General features: G+C 47.8%; 1 protein-coding gene across 2 annotated transcripts in view; it reads left to right on the top strand.

The window, feature by feature from the left end:
- Positions 1-19,359, top strand: part of NECAB2 (N-terminal EF-hand calcium binding protein 2) — a 103,200-nt gene that overhangs the window by 37,428 nt on the left and 46,413 nt on the right. For both annotated transcript variants that reach the window (XM_068150457.1, XM_068150458.1), the window contains exon 3: positions 9,237-9,345. In XM_068150457.1, coding sequence (XP_068006558.1) covers positions 9,237-9,345 — 109 coding nt within the window. The remainder of the gene's footprint in view (positions 1-9,236; positions 9,346-19,359) is intronic.

Here is a 19,359-nt window from a genome sequence, read left to right as displayed (position 1 = left end):
GTTGTTCAAAGTCAGTCAACCATTTAATAGCAGACAATATAAAGGAGACAGGCTGAGGTCAATTAAGATGAAGAACAACTGAGAGGCTGTGGCAGTTGTGTGTCTGCAGCTAAGCTGGGGCTGCTGATGGCTGCAAGAGCTTGGAAACTGAGATCCCCACTGTAGCTGGTGAGGAGAGTGAGAGAAGGGATGCCCACAATCTCTTTGTATTTAGGTATTTATTCTATGCAATATATCTATGCTATTTGGCCTAGAGGAGCCCTGAGGTCTCCTGTGCTCTGCCCTCTGACAGGTAAATGCCCTTGGTGTGTGTCCAGCTGGGCTGCCTTCCCTCTGACCTCAAACTGCAAGCTATGGTTTCTTTTCCTGAATGTTTTCCAACTAGTGTGCCCTGAGCCAGGCCAGTGTGTTCCTGTACAAAGTGTCTGAGGCTCCCAGTCACCTGTGGCTTTCGTTAACTATTAAGAGAGGCAGCACATAGATGGGCTGACCCGGTTTTTCCCCTTGTGCCACCACAAATGTTCACAAATGTACAGAAACCAACTGCTGAGATCCATTTTTGTTTGAAGCTGCAGGAAAAGAACTCTAATTAGCAAGAGGAAGCCTGAAACAGGTTACCTCCTCTTTTCTGTAGGATGAATTGTGGAGTGAGAAAGCTGTGTGGACTACTGGCATCTCTGCCTGAATCCTCTTCCAAATCCCTGGGGAATTTTTGGTTGCTTTGTTCAACTGCATTGAACCTGCCCAGGCTGTTTGCACCCTGGGGAAGTCTGATCCCCACCATTTCTTTGGAAGTAATTCCTAAACAGCTGTATTGAAACATCCAAAATCAATATAGTGGGTGAATGCAAGAAGCCCACCCTTGTTTAAATCAGCTCATTACAGCACTGTGAGAATGTTTTGGGGATCTGGGGAGGGAGGAAGGTAGAGTCTTCATAAAAGACTAGTAGAAAATGTGCTTCATTACTCCTGCCTATCAGAGTCAAAGTGGGAGGGTAATTTTCAGCTGGTTGCAGAGGAGCTGCAGATGACTTTGGGAGTGGATCCTGAAACGCAGCCAGCAGAAGGGCTGTGAAGTGCTGTACAAGGTGCAAGGCACATGGCCCACGAGCTTCACAGGAGAGTGTCAGCTCAGCAAGCTTGATTTGGGGTCCTCCAGCAGCCTTCCCAAAGCCACACTTTAAAATGATGGAGATGAAGGCATTCATCCTGTCCTGACAGACATCTAGGTACACATAAAGGATCCAACATCCCCACATGGAATTCTTCTGAAAATCCCAGAATCCCAGCATGGGGGTTGGAAGGAACCTCTGGAAATCATCCAGTCCAACCCCCTGCTAAAGCAGGGGTACCCACAGCAGCTTGCCCAGGATCACAATGGCCAGGAAGGTTTGGAATCTCTGCAGAGAGGGAGACTCCACAACCTCTCTGGGCAGCCTGCTCCAGGGCTTTGGCACCTTCACAGGAAAGAATTTTTTCCTCATGTTCAGGTGGAACCTTCTGTGCTCCAGTGTGTGCCTTTTGCCCCTTGTGATATCTCTGGGCACTGCTGAAAAGTGTCTGGCCCCATCCTCTTGCTTCCCACCCTTTAGAAAAGCAGTGGAAATGCCTTTCACCAGCCTAACCATCCTATTTGTTTCCTTATACTCTCCCCTGTTCACTGTGGCTTCCTCTGGCAGCCAATTCTGGGGGTGCAGTTCCTAGTATCTCTAACTGGATCTGTGTTACAGTTGGAGCCCTGGCTCAGGGAAATGGGATGGTAAGTGATGGACTGGTTGTCCAGGACATCTTCAGTGGTGCAGTTCCACTGCAGAAACCCCTAGATGGGTCCAGCTGCCTGAACTTGGAGAACACCCAGCTTTTGGGACAGGTTTTGCAGCTTAAAACCTCCATTAAAAGGGGTCTCCCATGGACCAGTACATAAAGGGTGGCTACCAGGAGGATGGAGAATCCCTTTTCACAAGGGGTCCCACAGTAAAGACAAGGGGTGATGGGGATGAATTACTGCTGAGGAGATTGTGCTTGGACTCCAGAAGAAAATTTTTCCCCATGAGAAGTGTCAGACATTAGAATCATCTCCCAGGGGAAGCAGTAGATTCCCCTACACTGGACAGTTTTAAGACTTGGCTTGACAGGGTGCTGGGCCAGCCTATTTCAACTATACTATTACCTAGAAAGTTTGGACCAGGTGGCCCTTGGGGTCCCTTCCAACCTGACATTCAGTGATTCTGTGTTTTGAGGTCTTGCATTTAATGTCTGCATCTTTCAGACCCATCACTGATCAGACCTGTGGACCTGCAGTTAGTTTTCCCTAATAGCCCAGGGCTGAAAACTCAAGCCCATATTCAGCTTCATTCAGATGAATAAAGGTCCTCCTGCTGCCTTCTGAGGGGGCTGGATGAGGGGGTCCAGGGTAAAAGCAAGTCCATGTTCTCACTGCACAGAGGCACCCCCAGGAAAGAAGGAAAAATGAATCCAGTTTGCTCTGCCATATCTCTGTTGGCACTTGCACACTAAGTGGGGCTTAAAGCATTTTAGAACTCCTAAAGCAATGAAAATAAGTAATGAAATAAGTAATGAAATATAGTCTTAATCTAGCTAGGAAATATAGGAGCAGTCTCAACCTGATGTAGTTGAAAATGGATTTAGCAAACTCAGGCTCAGAACAGTGACTTCATTTTATAGATGCTTTAAGCTCTTTGCATCACTGAGTGAATTTCCCAAAGCTCAGCCATCAGAATTTCTTTATTTTGGCTGATTTATGATCTGAGGTTGATGTTTTTACCCCCTTTGCTTCATTAGCCTGCCTGATTGTGCAGGTTAGAAGGTGTAAGAGCCACCTCTACCCTCCTCAGATTGCAAGTGGAGCAATAATAAAACCCCAGCTGGGGCTTTCTGATGTTCTCTGTTATATCCTCCTCTCTTCAGTTAGTTTTAACTTTGATAACTCTCTTTGGCCAGTAATTTGCTTTGGTCTTTGCCTGTGATTGGATTATTTGGAAGAGCTAGAGTGAAATGAAGATTACTGTCTGAGGGGGAAATGATGGTGAAATAGCTGTGACTTGATTATTTCTTCTCTCAATTGATCAGCACCAGCATAGGCAATTTCTAGTTGCTGGCATTTGTCCTTGCTGCCAGCTTAGGTGTTGGCTTCAGGTACTGGTTTTGTGGGGAGGAGGGTGAGAAAGTGAAGGAAGATTGTTTGCTTTCAGTGTGCTCATCCAGATGAAAGGCACAAAGTCTTCTCTAGATTTTAAAACCGATGAAAGTTTGATTGTGTTTAGTGAGATTGTGTGTGGAATCTCAATTTTTCTGTTATCCTTCCTATCAAAAGTAGCTCCCCAGATGTGAATTTGGAGGATTTGTATCTCCTGAGCCCAGAAGCATTCAGCAAAAAACCACCAGCTTTCTTCAAGTCTTGTCCATGGCTTGCTCTTCTGTGACTGTCCTGATAAGGCTGCTCCTGAAGCACAGCATCTCCACCAGCTCATCACAGAACACATCAGTAGGTGGACCTGGTGTCAGCAATGTTGTGGTCAATCCTCCTTGCCCAGGATTTTTTTGCCAGTTTAATTTTAACTGTCAAATCCCAGCCCAGTCTGCTTCTCCTTATCACCCGAGCGACTTGAAGGCTTCCTTTCATGCTGAGCTCCAGCAGCCTGCAGCTTTCAGGCTGTCTCACAATTAGAGATAGGCAGCTCAAGCATTATCTCCTTCCTCTGGAAGGCTTTCACATTGTGTGTTTGCAGACAGCTATTCCAGCTTGTATTAAACAATGATCAGCTTTAAGCTGACTGACACTTCATGGTGTTTGTCTGTTGGGAGGTGAAAGTCTCAGGCACAGTTCATTCAAATTCCTGCCAGTGGTCAACCCAAAGAATCACAAAATGCATTGGGTTGGAAGGGTCCCTCGAAGGTCACCTTATCTAACCCCTCTGCAGTGAGCAGGGATGTCTCCAACTAGATCAGGCTGCTGAGGGCCCCATCAAGTTTGGCCTTGAATGTCTCCAGGGATGGGGCCTCCACCACACCTCTGGGCAACCTATTTCAGTGTTTCAGCACCCTCATTGTAAACAACTTCCTCCTAATGTCCAGCCTAAATCTGCCCTGATCTAGTTTCAAACAATTGCTCCTCATCCCCTCACTGCAAGCCCTTATGAACAGTCCTTTCCCAGCTTTCTTGTAGGTCCCCTTCAGATATAAAAGATCTCTTTGGAGCCTTCTCTTCTCCAGGTTGAACAACCCCAACTCTTCCAGCCCATCCTCATAGGAGGGGTTCTCCAGCCCTCTGATCACCTTTGTGGCCCTCCTCTGGACCCTCTCCAGAAGGTCCATGTCCTTCTTGTGCCAGGGATCCCAGGGCTGGACACTGGACTCCAGATGAGGTCTCATCAGAGCGGAGGAGAGTGGCAGAATGACCTCTCTCCATCTGCTGGCCATTCTTCTTTTGATGCAGTTCCAGGTACCCATTACTGGCTCATGTCCAGTTTCTCATCCACCAGTAGCCCCAAGTCCTTTTTGGCAGGGATACTCTTAGTCTCATCATCCCTCAGAACCAGTTCTGTGGGGTCTCCAAGCAGTAAATCCGACATTACATTTACTGTCACCTCCTCCTCCTTCTAGATTCTTTATTCATCCTCTATTACTTTGGGCTAATGCCAGAAAACCAACTGGCAGGTGTGCTATTGGTTTTTAGTGCTCTGACCCATCATGGTAGTTGGTACCTGTGACTCTAGGGGTGGGGTACAAGGTAGGAGCCAGAGCAGCATTTTGACACAGATTTTAAACACCAGCTCTCAGAAGCTGCAGCAAAAATGCAGCCTGGAACGCGTGAAATGAAAAATACACCCCCAAAACTTCAAGCAAGAGTAAAATGAAAGCCAAGTTGTAAGACTTAGGGCAGATAAAGGAAAAAGTTGGGTTTTTTTTCTTTAAACTTATAGAGACTTTTGTGTCTTTCAGAGGTGAGCAAACTCTAAATCCAGGTTAAAATGCCCTTCTGAAAGAAAAAAACAACCACTTGATTTTGCAGTTTCCCACTGATTTTGTGTCACTTTCCTGGGGATCAGACTGGATGTGGGAAAGGAATTCTTTACAGAGAGGGTGGTGAGACACTGGAACAGATTGCCTAGGGAGGTTGTGGATATCCCTTTCCTGAAGATGTTCAAGGACAGATTGGATGAGGCTTTGAGCAACCTGGGCTAGTGGAAGGTAGAATCATAGAATAAATAAGGTTGGAAGAGACCTCAAAGATCACCAAGTCCAACCGAGACCTCATTACTACTAAACCATGGCACCAAGTGCCACATCCAATCCCCTCTTGAGCACCTCCAGGGATGGTGACTCCTCCACCTCCCTGGGCAGCACATCCCAATGGCCTACAACTCTCTTTGTGAAGAACTTTCTCCTCACCTCCAGCCTAAACCTCCCCTGGCACAGTTTGAGACTGTGTCCTCTTGTTCTGGTGCTGGCTGCCTGGGAGAAGAGACCAACCCCCAACTGGCTACAACCTCCCTTCAGGTAGTTGTAGAGAGCAATAAGGTCTCCCCTGAGCCTCCTCTTCTCCAGGCTAATCAACCCCAGCTCCCTCAGCCTCTCCTCACAGGGCTGTGCTTGAGGCCTCTCCCCAGCCTTGTTGCCCTTCTCTGACACATTCAAGAGTCTCAATGTCCTTCTTAAACTGAGGAGCCCAGAACCGGACACAGGACTCAAGGTGTGGCCTAAGCAGTGTTGAGTACAGGGCACAATGACTTCCCTGCTCCTGCTGGCCACACTATTCCTGATGCAGGCCAGGATGCCATTGGCCTTCTTGGCCACCTGGGCACACTGCTGGCTCATGTTCAGCTGCTGTCAACCAGAACCCCCAGGTCCTTTTCTGCCTGGCCACTCTCCAGCCACTCTGACCCCATCCTGTAGCTCTGCATAGGATTGCTGTGGCCAAAGTGCAGCACCTGGCACTTGGACTTGTTGAATGTCATCCTGTTGGACTCTGCCCATCTGTCCAACCGGTCAAGATCCCTGTGGAGACCCCTTCTACCCTCTAACAGATCAACTCTTGCTCCCAGCTTGGTGTCATCTGCAAATTTACTGACAATGGACTTAATCCCCTCATCCAGATCATCAATAAAGATATTGAACAGGATTGGGCTTAGCACTGATCCCTGGGGAACACCACTAGTGACTGGCCTCCAGCTGGATGTGGCACCATTCACCACCACTCTCTGTTCCTGTCCCTGGCAGGAGGGGTGGAACTGGATGATCTTTAAGGTCCCTTCCAACCCAAACCACTCTATGATTCCATGTTTCTATGAATTGTGGCAGGCCTCTGAGTGGAAGGACAATTTGAAGATAAATATGAAGTGATTTCAGGTTTACAGGAGTTGTACCCCAGGTAAAGAATTGTTTAGACCTTGTGGGCTAGAAATGCCTTCATCCTTTTGATCTTGATGCTTGAAGATGCATATTCATTGCCAGTCAGGATCAGGAGAAACCAAACCTTGATTTTAGCTAGGATCCTTCACAGATAAGAGTGCTGGGGGTAAGCTTCTCATCCAGTAGTGCAGAGGTGGAGGGAATGGATGGGGCTCTTGCTCTGGGCACAGTTGTTTTATCTCCTTCAGCAAGAGTGATACCAGTAAGGTAGCCTCCTGGTGACAGTGGTGGAATGCTTTAGGTGACAGGGACTTGGAGTGCAGATGCTTTAGTTCTCTGTGACCAGCCAGCAAATCTGGGATCCATCTTCTGAGCTGTGCATTGGTATTCTGCACCCTGCCTGCTGCCAAGATCTCAGGCTTTGGGGAAGGGATGGAGGAAAACAATACAGGCAGCTGGGCACTCTCTGCAGCCATTGTGGGGCCCTGACAAAGGGAGCCTTTTCACCCAGTGTTGCTGCAGATTTTGTTCTGTGTTCCCTTTGTAATTGCCAATTAAATGGACATCTTAAACTCAATTTATCACTGGTCTAACTCCTTCTGTTGGGAAAAGAAACTGGGCTAGCATTTGGCAATGCAAGTGTGCTTTAGGAGCAGCAGGCTTATTGAGCTTGGGGAAGAAATATTGACACATGATGGTAAGTTGGCTAATTTCGTCCTCTAGCATCATTTCCTGAAAGAGAGGCACCAGGGTTTATAATTGAATTGATTAAGTAATAAATGATACATTCTCCTACTGCAAAGCAGGCAGCATTTCCAATCTGTGAGTCTTCTGTGGATATGAATGGAGAGGCTGTAAGTAGTACGTGACCAAGGACAGTTATTCCCACCAGGCACTGCTGCTCACCAGAGCACAGTTTCAATGGTTTATGAAAAACTGGAGGTCAATTAAAGTTTCTTTTTTTCTCTCTCCTCTTGCCTTATAGCTGAATTTCTTCATTGGACCTTTCTCCAGGCTTTCTTCATTTAAGGGCAATAAAGCTAGTGAGTGGTCTAGAAAGCAAATGTTATGAGGAGCAGCTGGGCGAACTGGGGGTCTTTAGCCTGGAGAAAAGGAAGCTGAGGGAAGATCTCATTACTTTCTACAATTCCCTGAAAGGAAGTTGAAGTGAGGTGGGGGTCAGGCTATTCTCCCTAGTATGAAGTTGTTCCTCTAACAACCTGAAATTGTGCCAGGGGAGGTTTAGGTTGGGTGTTAGGACAAGGATCTTTCCTGCAAGAGTGGTCAGGAATTGGAACAGGCTGCCCAGGTGGGGTGTTCAAGAAAGGTGTGGATGCAGTACTTTGGGGCATAGTTTAGTGGCCATGGTGGTGGTTGGGTTGGTGGTTGAACTCAATGGTCTTAGGAGTCTTTTCCAACCAAAACAATTCTACAGTTCTTGGCTCCAGGTGTGGTTTTAGAGATGTGTTGTCCACAGCATGCAGGGAAAGGCTCCAGATTTAACAGTTGGGTGTAAGCCTGTATCACCTTGTCAGAAAAAGTTGCAAAGAACTACTCCTTATATCCCCATTGTATGTGAGTTTGCTGCTTTATTTTTCTCTCTTCATCACTTAAGCAGGCTGTAGCAAGCCTAGTATTTAATTAATACTGGGGGTGATATACAAAATAGTAAGTACAATGAAGTGGATGGCCAGTTCTTCAACCTGTGAGTTGAGACTGGAGGTACTGTCCCTTGAGCACTATCTCTTTGCAGGGATACTTCACACATCAAGGTCCAAAATGAGCTCCTAAAGGAGCTGGGTACTTCTGGTCTGAGCTGCTATCAAAACAAATGTTCAGGGATGAGCTTACTGATGAAATCAGTGCAAGTTCATCTCTAGGTGCCCAGGAGAATGTGATTAAACCATTGCATGCTGGAAGGTTTGTCAGAAGGCACCCAGCAAGCTGTACCCTGTGTGGCCAGGCAGATGGATTCCACGCATCATCAGGGCCCTTCAGAAGCAAAGGCAAAGCATTAAGGTGACACAGTTCTTGTGTGCTTAAGCAGTTGACAACTGAAGCAAGATGTGCCTTGTTACGCTTGGTAGCTGCTGTTTCGCGTTTCTGTCCAGAGCTGGGAGATGCACAGTGTTGGAGAAGGTTCAGCTGGATAGAGATGATCAAAGAGACTGCTGGGTCTGTCATTAATTCCAGCCCTGAGACTTTGCCTACTTCATAGAATAGAATCATAGAATCAATGAGGTTGGAAAAGACCTCAAAGATCATCAAGTCCAACCTGTCACCCAACACCTCATGACTACAAAACCATGGCACCAAGTGCCACATCCAATCCCCTCTTGAACACCTCCAGGGATGGTGACTCCACCACCTCCCTGGGCAGCACATCCCAATGGCCAACAACTCTCTTTGTGAAGAACTTTCTCTTCACCTCCAGCCTAAACTTCCCCTGGCACAGTTTGAGACTGTGTCCTCTACTTACTACACATTGCTTAATTAGCACCTTGTATCATCTGAATATACAGCACACAACATGCTCCATAACTTCTTAGATTGAATTCTGTTGTAGGATGAAGCTTGTAGGCTTCACCTCCTTGGCCTTCAGTCATGCTCTGGGTTGATAGCTCAGTTAGTTGCTCATGGCCAGTGCATCCATAGCCAGGAGCTTCACCTGGCTTCAGTGCCACCAGAGCTGCCAGGTCTCACCCTGTCACTAGTGGGCTCTGCATTGTTTGAGAGCCAGCTGTCCAGAAGCACTTTGAGAAAGTTTTGGTCTGAGTCTTTACATCTAAACATAACTTGTGATTTCCAGTGGCTGTGCCCTTGTTTTGCCCATTCCTTAATGGGGACTGTGTTGCTGTTTGCAGATGATGGGAAGCTGTCCCTGGAGGAGTTCCAGGCCTTTTTTTCTGATGGGACACTCAATGAAGAAGAACTTGAGAAGCTGTTTCATACCATTGACTCGGACAACACCAAGTAAGTTCCCTCTGCTGACATTCCCCTATTTCCCAGAGCCTTTGGATTGTGGCAATGGTGTGCAGGAGCAGGGCTGCTGCAGAGAGCCAACACCACAGGGATGCAGCTGGCATTGCAGAACTTTGCAAAGTCTCTGTCTTTGCTTGGTTTGTAGCTCATTGTGCTGGCCATTAGGAATCCTTGGTATAAAACCTTGGTGGTTATTTTCAGGCCATTCTCTTTAGTGCAACATGATCTTTATGGCCTCTGAAATGATGGTTCATTTTGCCTCAAGGGCATTTAAAGGCTCCTCCAATTTTCCATTTTAATCTAAAAGCTTCACTGTTCTAGAAAAGGTAATGGTGGAGCTCTTGGTAAGTATACTTCTAACCATCTATTTTCCATACAACAAACTGGAATGACCTATGGTCATGTCTCTCTGTGCTCTCTCTGTATTCCCTGCACTGGGACCACACCTGCTTTGCCTTCCACCCGAAATAGCCTCCCAGTGCAGTGATTGCTAGAGCGCTTCATAGAAATGAGTGCCCTTCTCTTCAAGGTGAGTCAATATTGAGTTGCTGGAGCGTGTTCAGAGAAGGGCAACAAATCTGGGGAATGGTCTAGAGAATAGGACTTGTGAGGAGAGGCTGAGGGAACTGGGGTTGTTCAGTCTGGAGAAGAGGAGGCTGAAGGGAAGCCTCATTGCTCTCTATAACTCCCTGACAGGAGGTTGCAGTGAGGTGGGGGTTGGTCTCTTCTCCCTAGTATCAGGTGATAGAAGGAGAGGAAATGGCCTGAAGCTGTGCCAGGGAGGTTTAGGCTGAATATTAGGAAAAAACCTTCTTTCATGCAGGAGTGGTCTGGCATTGGAACAGGGAGAGCTGCCCAGGGAGAGGTGATGGAGTCAGCTGGAGGTGTTCAAGAAATGTGTGGGTGTGGCACTTTGAAAACTGGTTTAATGGCCATGGTGCTATAGGGTTGAAGGTTGGATTCAATTATCTTAGAGGTCTTCTCCAATCAAACCAATTCAATGATTCTGTGATGTTCAGTGGCAGGGAGGCCAGCCCAAGCCCTGCAGCCACTGTCGCAGCTGCTTTGCCTCTGCTCTGATCCCAGCTGCCTGCTGTGGCCATATTTCTGCCCACACAAAGCCTGGGCAGGGCAGCAAGGGGCTGGACCCATGAGCTACACTGCACTTCCCACAGTGCAGGGGAAAAGGAAGGGCTCTGGGCAGGCTTTAGTTGGATATTACATCAAAGTTGAAACTAAATAGGATGCCTGACCACTCTTGCTGAGAACTGAGCTTTTGCAGGCTGTGCCAAGCTGTCAAATTAAGGTGACAAACTCATTAGCAGCTGATGCTTCCTTTCCCTTCACCTGCTTTGCCATCTATCCCTCAGCACCTCTTCTGTTTTTGCCTTTGATGGGTTCTGAGGTGGTTGTGAGCTCCAGGACAAGCATCTGGCACCAGTGGGATTGGCATGAAGCCATGGGATGTGTGGGGTCCCATGGGACTCCTACCTGCCAGCAGCTAGTGACAGCACTGGGCACCTGTACAAAGGACCTAGCCCACTGGTGGGTTTTCTCTACCTAAGAAGAGCATGCCTTCAAAAGCCTGATTAGTTTGGGCTGTTTGGAAATACAGTCAAAAGCCAGCTTTGAGTCATTTCCCTGTGTAACTCTTAGCCCTCTGGAGAGGAAAAATCTGTCCAAAAAGCAGGTGAAAAAAAGAATCCAATTTCAAATGAGAAAGCTGGCAGTAAGTGCTTAAAAAAATAACAGCCTTGTTAAACATGTTCACCATGAGCCAGCAATGTGCCTTCATGGCTAAGAAAGCCAACAGTGTCCTGGGGTGCATTAAGAAGAGTGAAGCAGACAAGGTCAAGCGAGGTTCTCCTCTCCCTCTACTCTGCCCTAGTGAGGTCTCACCTGGAGTACTGGGTCCAGTGCTGGGCTCCCCAGTTCCAGAGAGACAGGGAACTACTGGGAAGAGTATGAAGGCTGCAGAGAAAATGAGGGGGGTGGATCATCTCTGTGAGGAAGAAAGGCTGAGAGCCCTGGGAGGAGAGCCTGGAGGACAGCAGCCTGAGAGGGGGTCTGATCAATTCTCAGCAAGAGCTAATGAGTCTGAGGCAGACAAGAAGGTAGGACCAGATTATTTCCAGTGGTGTACAGTGGCAGGATGAGGGGCAACAGGCACAAACTTGAGACCAGAAGGTTCTGCCTGAACATGAGTAGAAATACCTTTGCTGAGAAGGTGCTGGAGTCCTGGAGCAGGCTGCCCTGAGAGGTTGTGGAGTCACCTTCTCTGGAGAGATTCCAAACCTGCCTGGACATTTTGATCCTGGATGTGACCCTGCTTTAGCAGAGGGATTAGATCCTCTCTGATCTAGATGATATCTAGAGACCCTTTCCAAGCCACACCACTCTGTGATTCTGTAATTGTAAAGCTTTCTGGCAGCAGGTAGATCTATCTTGCCCATGTGTGCAGTGCATGCTTTGCCACCCATTCAAAAGATCCCCTGGAAAGCAGTGATCACTTTAGAGTGCAGTGGCACCAAAGCAGAGGATGGAAACCTCATCATCCCAGTAGAGGAGCTGCTGTTGAAGACCTTTCTGAAAACAAAGGAAATGTGAGGTTTCTCAAAATCCCAATGGTTCTAGTTCTCAAACTTTATTCCAACATAGGTCAAAGACCAGCTTGATGTATACTATTCACTGCATAATTAGGAGCTTTAGTGATCCTGTGACTAAAACTAGCTGGGAATGGTTTGTTTTCAATAGATGCTAGATGCTGCCTCATCCTTGGTGGTCTGTTTAATGATGCTCCCACTTGGGCTTTGGGACTTGTGTGCTCACCTCCCTCTGCACTGGCAGAATTGATAGCATTGCCTGAATTGATCAGCTTTCATCTGGCCTATCACACAGAGAGAGAGAGAGAGAGAGAATCACTAAGGTTGGAAGAGGCCTCAAAGATCACCAAGTCCAACCCATCACCACAGACCTCATGACTAAACCATGGCACCAAGTGCCACATCCAGTCCCCTCTTGAACACCTTCAGGGATGGTGACTCCTCCACCTCCCTGGGCAGCACATCCCAATGCCTAACAACTCTCTCAGTGAAGAACTTTCTCCTCTTTGAAAAGATTCAGCCCCCTGGGGTGTGTGTGGGATGTTTCTTCTGGCCTTCTTGAAATGAGAAATGGGATTGCAGCTCCTTTTTGCTTGGGGATTGTAGAGAATCTGCAGCTCTGAGCCTTTGTAAGGGGGGGTGCACAGAATCACAGACTTGTTAGGGCTGGAAGGACCTCAAGGATCATCTAGTCCCAAAATGTGCCACTTCTAAATGTCATGCAACTGTGCTGCTGGCAAGAGTGGTGTCACTGAGCAGCTCCTGTGCATGGCAAGAGCTCCCACAAATCAGTAATATTTTCCTTTTGCCAAGCTAGCTTAATCCAGTCATCGATACCCTTTAGGGACTGAAGCTTGCACAGCGCAGCGTAGCATCTGCTGTTCTTGGCTGGAAGGAAAAGCAATGAGTTGGTCACCCTTCCAAGTTAAATCCTGGCATGGAATTGGCACTTGTTTATTGATTTGGAAAGCACAGGCAGCTACAGCAAATGTAGCAAGTTGGGGGAAGAAAATATTCATCGTCTCTTTTTTTTCTGCAAGAGTTTTCAGTCTCTGAAAAAAGCTGTTTTAGAGTGGAGCTCCCTTCCATGCTCCTCACAGTGAAATGAGTGAGTTGCTTGGCTGTAGTTTTGCATCTAGTATGTTCCTACAGGTTGCATTTCCTCTCTTCACTTTGCCCTGTCTTCAGTTCTCCACACAGTAAATCGCTGGGTTGGTGGGAGGTTGGGCAGGAAGGATGCTTCCTCCAGCCTCCAGCATGCTTGAGCTCCAAGGTGGCAATTTTGAGCACTGCTGCCACCAAAGCAAGGGGAGTGGAGTGGAGCTGCCATTTTTCCCCCCACTTTACAAGGAAACGTGTCCAGAGAAGGGCCACAAGGATGATCAGAGGGCTGGAGCACCTCTCCTATGAGGACAGACTGAAGGAGTTGGGGCTGTTCAGTCTACAGAAGAGAAGGCTCCAAGGTGACCTAATTGTGGCCTTCCAGTATCTGAAGGGGGCCTACAGGAAGGCTGGGGAAGGACTTCTCAGGATCTCAGGTAGTGATAGGACTAGGGGGAATGGAATGAAGCTGGAGGTGGGGAGATTCAGGCTGGAGGTGAGGAGGAGGTTCTTCACCATGAGAGTGGTGAGACCCTGGAATGGGTTGTCCAGGGAGGTGGTCGAGGCCCCGTCCCTGGAGGTGTTTTAGCCCAGGCTGGATGAGGCTCTGTCCAGCCTGATCTAGTGTGGGGTGTCCCTGCCCATGGCAGGGGGGTTGGAACTTGATGATCCTTGTGGTCCCTTCCAACCCTGAATGATACTATGATACTATGAAACAGAGGAAGAAAATTGACTTTTTCTTTCCAAAAGGCTGTCTGAATGGCAGTTGTTTCCTATTTGATAGAAGTTTGTTTATTTTCAGGGCTGGTTTTTGATAACCTTTTTTATCTCTGGGTTTTTTCTCATATTACCTATTGTGTTTGTTTCGTGTGCAGAACACAGCTTGCTGTTGAAGTTATGTTACAGCTAGAGCAGAAAATGATGGAAATTATGCTCCTGCTGATTATTAGTAATTGCTGTTACCAGCCAATTTACAGTATGTTGATTCCATTTCCTGGAGTATTTTTAGGCGCAGGGAACTGCCTTACTGGAGTAGACAAAATCAATGTCCATACTGGTTTCTTGACTTGCCTGAGCTGTGAAGGTGGGGGAAAGGGGAAAGGTTGGGCACAGGAGTGGGAAGATGAGGCTGGTTACATCTGCAAGAGCAGCTGTGTTGCTAGTGGTAGTGTGTGCTTCTTTCTCAGGCATCATAGTCCTGCAGGGAAACACCTGCCTTGCTAGCATGGTGTGGTCAGGAAGATGCTGATCTGAGATGAGATAGCGTAGGGGTATTAATGAAGCTCCTCCATAGAATGGTTTGGGTTGGAAGGGACCTTAAAGACCATCTAGCTCTTTCTTCATGACTGCCTGAGAAGTGTCTCTAGGAGGTTCATGATGTGGAGTGGTGGGCTTGGGTTCCAAAGAGCCATCCTGGGGTTTTGTAACCAGGTAAGAGAAGTTGCCATCCATGGTGGGGGGCAAAGCCTGTGCTGTAAGTCCCATCATTGCTGGTTATTTCATCTGGCAGCAAGAGCAAGGAAAATGTGTCACCTATTTCACTGGGGTTTGCTTGCTTCAAAACCATGATGTAGTGGTGGGTTTCTCCCTGTTGCTCACACTGGCTGCCCACCTTCCTGCTGAAGCAGGAGGCAGAAGCAAGATGTTGCTTGGTGAGTTCTCAACTAGTGGTTTTAGCAGGGCTGTATGGGGACCCAGCTGAAGATTAATATGGAGGTAATTATGTCTAGCTATTAATAGCAGTGCTACTGGAATCACACAAATTGTGTGATACGGAGACACAGGTACTTAAATATACATTGATTTGGTTTAAGTGGCAGAACAGGGCTTCAGAAAACATTGGGGTGGTGTTCCCCTGGGAAATCCTCTTCTATTTGCAGCAGGTATCTACACTTTTCCTTGATTGTTCTAATGATGTGTGTTGATTTTGAAAGTAAATATTCATTGCAAATGGGAAGTCAAACAAGTTTTAGGGCTGCAAATGACTGGTTTGACAGACAGCTCCCATCTTCTTCCCACTCCCTGGGCCACCACTTAGAGTCACTCTGCATCCCCTCTGAAGGAAGGAAGGAAGGAAGGAATGAGCACTTCTCAGTCCTTGTGACAGCAGCAGGAGGTCAGATGTGGCTGTTGGCCAAACAAATTTAGTCCTGGCAGGAGGCTAAAAAAGAAATAATAGAAAAAATCCTTTTCTATCTTGTACATTTTTTCATAGCTGCTGAGGACAATCCTTTGGGGAGAGATCTGCTCACTGGAGCAAGACTTTTCCAACGAGCTGTACAGGTCCCTTCACAAGGAGCCACGAACATGGCATTAGCATTCGGCTGCTCGGTCGTTTGTTATCTCTTCCCTAGGCTTAGAGCTATTCCTTTAATTGCTTCAGTTTTTCCTCCCCCCCCCCCCCCCCCCCCCTTAAATGAGCTCTTCTCTCTGGTGGCAGACACTAGGAAAGGTAGGAGTGTGTGTGTAGGATGATGAACAGAAGTGGTATCTCTCCTCAGAAGCCCTTCACACCTTCCCCAGGCTGTCACTTTTGGCAGAGGGGTGTGACAGAGGGAGAGCTGCAGACGGTGAGGTTCTGCAGCCTGCACCGTGTTCAGCAGTGTGCCACCTACTGCCCTCCCTGGCACTTACCTGGGGGGGCTGGGCCAGGGGGATGATGAGGGGGAGTGGATGGGAAAATTGATCGTGTACCATTGGATGCTGAACAATGCTCTTCTTGGAAACATGGAGCTACCTTCCTTCTCAGACCCCCCAGCTGCTCAGCTACCAGAGAGAATTATTTGGGGTCACTTTGGGGTGCAGGGATGTAGTAGGTACAGCCATGGCAGCTACCTGTGTTCAGCCCCAGAGCTAGGGGAGGTATGGCTGTGTAGGCCCACTCCTGAAGCAGGTAATGATGGTGATGAGCTTCTCTGCCTGCACTAATTAGTCCCACTGTGAAGCTGAGCCTGTCAGCCTGGAGAGCACCATGCTGGCACAGCCCTGCTGCTTCCAGCTGTGGGTCCAGCTCCAGCCTTTCAGGAGAACTGCAGTGCCAATGTGGGCAGGGTAGGGAGCTCTGGGGTTTTGCAGGGGGATGGGACATATCTGGTCCTGTGCAGGGTGTTTAAACAGCTGCAGTTCCAAGTGGAGCTGCTCACAAAGGCAAAGTGAAGCTGCCTGAAATGAGTCCCAGCCCTGGTCTGGCATGGTGGGACAGCTGCTCCTCAAGGCCCAGCTCTGAGCACCACTTACTTATGTTGATGGAAGCAGAGCAAACAAGGAGGGACAAGTCTCTGTCACTGGCTGCTCACTGTGCAGGAGAAGCTGTTGGCAGTGTTAGTGCTAATGGGGGATACGAAGCAAACAGGCTCCTTAGGTTGAAGGAGCTTCCCACTGCTTATCAATATCAAAATAGCAGGGGAGGGGGGGAAGAGAATGGGATCAGTGGTGTCTAGTGATATCACAAGGAACAACAGGCACAAACTGGAACCCAGGAGGTTCTGTCTGAACAGAAGAAAAAAATTCTTTGCTGTGAGGGTGCTGGAGCCCTGGAGCAGGCTGCCCAGAGAGGTTGTGGAGTCTCCTTCTCTGGAGAGATTCCAAACCTGCCTGGACATTGTGATCCTTGGAAACCTGCTGTGGATGACCCAGCTTTAGTGGGGGGGGGGGTTGGACTGAATGATCTCCAGAAGTCCCTTCCAAGCCCTATCATTCTGAGTTTCTGTGATGCAATCCACTGTGGGCTCTAGGTCGTGCTGCCCAGGATTTTTCTCCAGGCTCCTGCAGTCCTCTTAAAGTCGAGCAGATCCTACTTCCACTTCCTGGGCAAGAAACAATGATGGTTAAGATCAAGATTTTAGGGTTTTGGTTTTGTGTGGGTTTTTTTTGTTGTTGGCTTTGGGGGGGTTGTGTGTGGGTTTTTGTGTGTGTGTGTGTTTTTTCCTCCTGTTTTGCCCCCCCCTTCCCTAATCTTGCCTATTTGCATTGCAAACCTTATCTGGTGAAGTGCCGGATCCGTCTGAGAGCTGAAGCCCACACAGTGGAGATGGATGTGCCCACTGAAAACAACTGAATTTTTTGAACACTGAATGTTCTCAATTAGCTCTCCAGGAAACAAACTATGGATGGTATAATCAGCTGAGATGTTGATTAAATGATTCAAGAGATAGCTCTTGTCCCTTCATGAAAGGGACAAGATGATTGCACAAAAATTATATGTCTAGCTTTAATTTCTGGCTCTCGGGCGTGTGGGCTTTTGGTGGATTTTGTTCTTTCTGTTTCTGTGGAAGATGTTTTGTGAGGCCTAGCTTAATCTTCTCTGTGCTGACACGTCTCTTATGCTACCCTCTGCTCTACTTTTCATTTAAGTGACGAAACGCTGGGTGCCAAAGCTGCTGTGCTCTGCTAGAGCTACAAAACATCTCAGGCTCAACAAAGAAAAGGGTGTTAAAAGCAAATCCTTCGCTGGGAAGGTCATTGGCAGAAACACAAAGTTGGGAAAAACAGCACAGAAACTTGTTTGAAGGAACATTTGAGAACATTTTTCTATTTCTAATCATATTTCCCAGGTGTTTTCCCCTGCAGCCTCTTGGCAGGCTCCCTGGAGGGAGCCTGTTTAATACCGGCAGCAAGGCAGATTGGAGCTAGGTGTTTGCTGAGGAGGACAAAGATCGGGGGGTGGGGGAGGAGGGGGAACAGAGAGGAGAGAACATACTGGAGAATTTTCTAGCTGGAACTGGGTCTTATCTTCTTATTCTTCAGATTGTGCAAGGCCATTCTGCATCCTCAATATCGATCCAGGCTGGGGGATGAAGGCTCTGTGGAGAAGGACTTGGGGAGTGCTGGTGGATGGAAAGCTGGACATGAGGTGGCACCGTGCGCTGCCAGCCCAGCCCCCAGCTGTGTCCTGGGCTGATCTCCAGCAGGGGCAGGGAGAGGATTCTGCCTTTCTGCTGCGCTCTGCTGCACTCCCCTGCAGTGCTGGGGACAGCTTTGGAGTGCTCAGAACAGGAGAGAAGTAGACCTGTTGGAGCATGGCCAGAGAAGGCCACAGCAATGATGGCAGGGGCTGGAAGCCCTCTGCTGTGAGGCCAGGCTGTGAGAGATGGAGTTATTCAGCCTGGAGAAGAGAAGGCTCCAGGGAGAGTTTCTTGCAGCATTTTGGTACTTAAAAGGGCCTCTAAGAAAGTTGGGGACTGAATTTTTAGCAGGGCCTGTTGCAAGAGGATGTGGTGTGATGGTTTAAACTGAAAGATGCAGATTAATACTGGAGAGAAGGAGGAAACGTTTAACACTGAGGGATGTGGAACACCAGTCCAGGATGCCCAGAGAGATGATGGGTGTCCCATCCCTGGAACCATTCCAGGTCAGGTTGTTTGGGGTTCTGAGTAACCTGCTCTAGCTGCTGATGTACTTGCTGACTGCAAGGGGGTTGGACTGCATGATCTTGAAAGAACCCTTTCAACCCAAACCAGTCTGTGTGAGACTACTAGCAGAGATTTTCTTTTCAAGGCAATGAAATGTTAGGCAGTGAAATGATGCTTAAAATCTTTGATGAAACCCATAATAGTGACTAAGATTTTCAGTTCTAATCAGCCACTTGTGTCTGAGTCATGCAGGCACTCCAAGAGATTGTAGCATTTTGGTTAATTTCTAGGCTTACAAATTAATCTGTGTAGCTTTTTTTCTCTGGGTACAATGGACACCACCATCCAGCAGCTGACGTGTGCCCATCTGCTGCTAGGTGAGCAGAACAAGCTGTCTGCCTTGGGGCTGTATGTGGGGAGAGCCTTTTTTAGTGGCAGGAGGAAAAAATACATGAGAAACAAAGGGGTTTGTGAGAATATGGGCAACAGAGTATAGGGATTTCTGACTTCACTATTCTTTTGCTAGTTCCCTGTCCATGCTGTGTCACACAACCAAACCTGCACATTTGATGCTCTAATTTTTTCCTCTCCTACACATGACTGTGGTGATAACCAAGATACCTGCAAAGATCTAAAAGGAGGAGGAAGCTTATTTGATTTCAGCTCATGCCCTCAAGGTCTTACCATTTGCTTCTGGCAATTAGCAAATCATTCATGTGAGTGCTGGGTGAGTTTCTCCCTGTCTCTCTAGGAGGTCAATATTACAGAGACTACAAACAGAAATCAGATTAGTGCAGTCTGTCCAGGAAATGGGCAAAAAGTTAAATATTCTCTCATCTAAAAAGGGCCATTTCTGACTGCTTCACACTGCGAGCAGTTTGTGCAAAAAAACACCCCAACCCAAAACCATGAGAGACTCTCTCCTCCTCAGAAAAGGAAGGAGTGTTTGT

Source organism: Melanerpes formicivorus, unplaced genomic scaffold (genome assembly GCF_026170545.1).
Source record: "Melanerpes formicivorus ecotype bairdi unplaced genomic scaffold, bMelFor1.0.p_v2 SCAF_20, whole genome shotgun sequence".
Classification (NCBI taxonomy): domain Eukaryota; kingdom Metazoa; phylum Chordata; class Aves; order Piciformes; family Picidae; genus Melanerpes; species Melanerpes formicivorus.
This window is presented reverse-complemented; position numbering and strand designations above follow the sequence as displayed.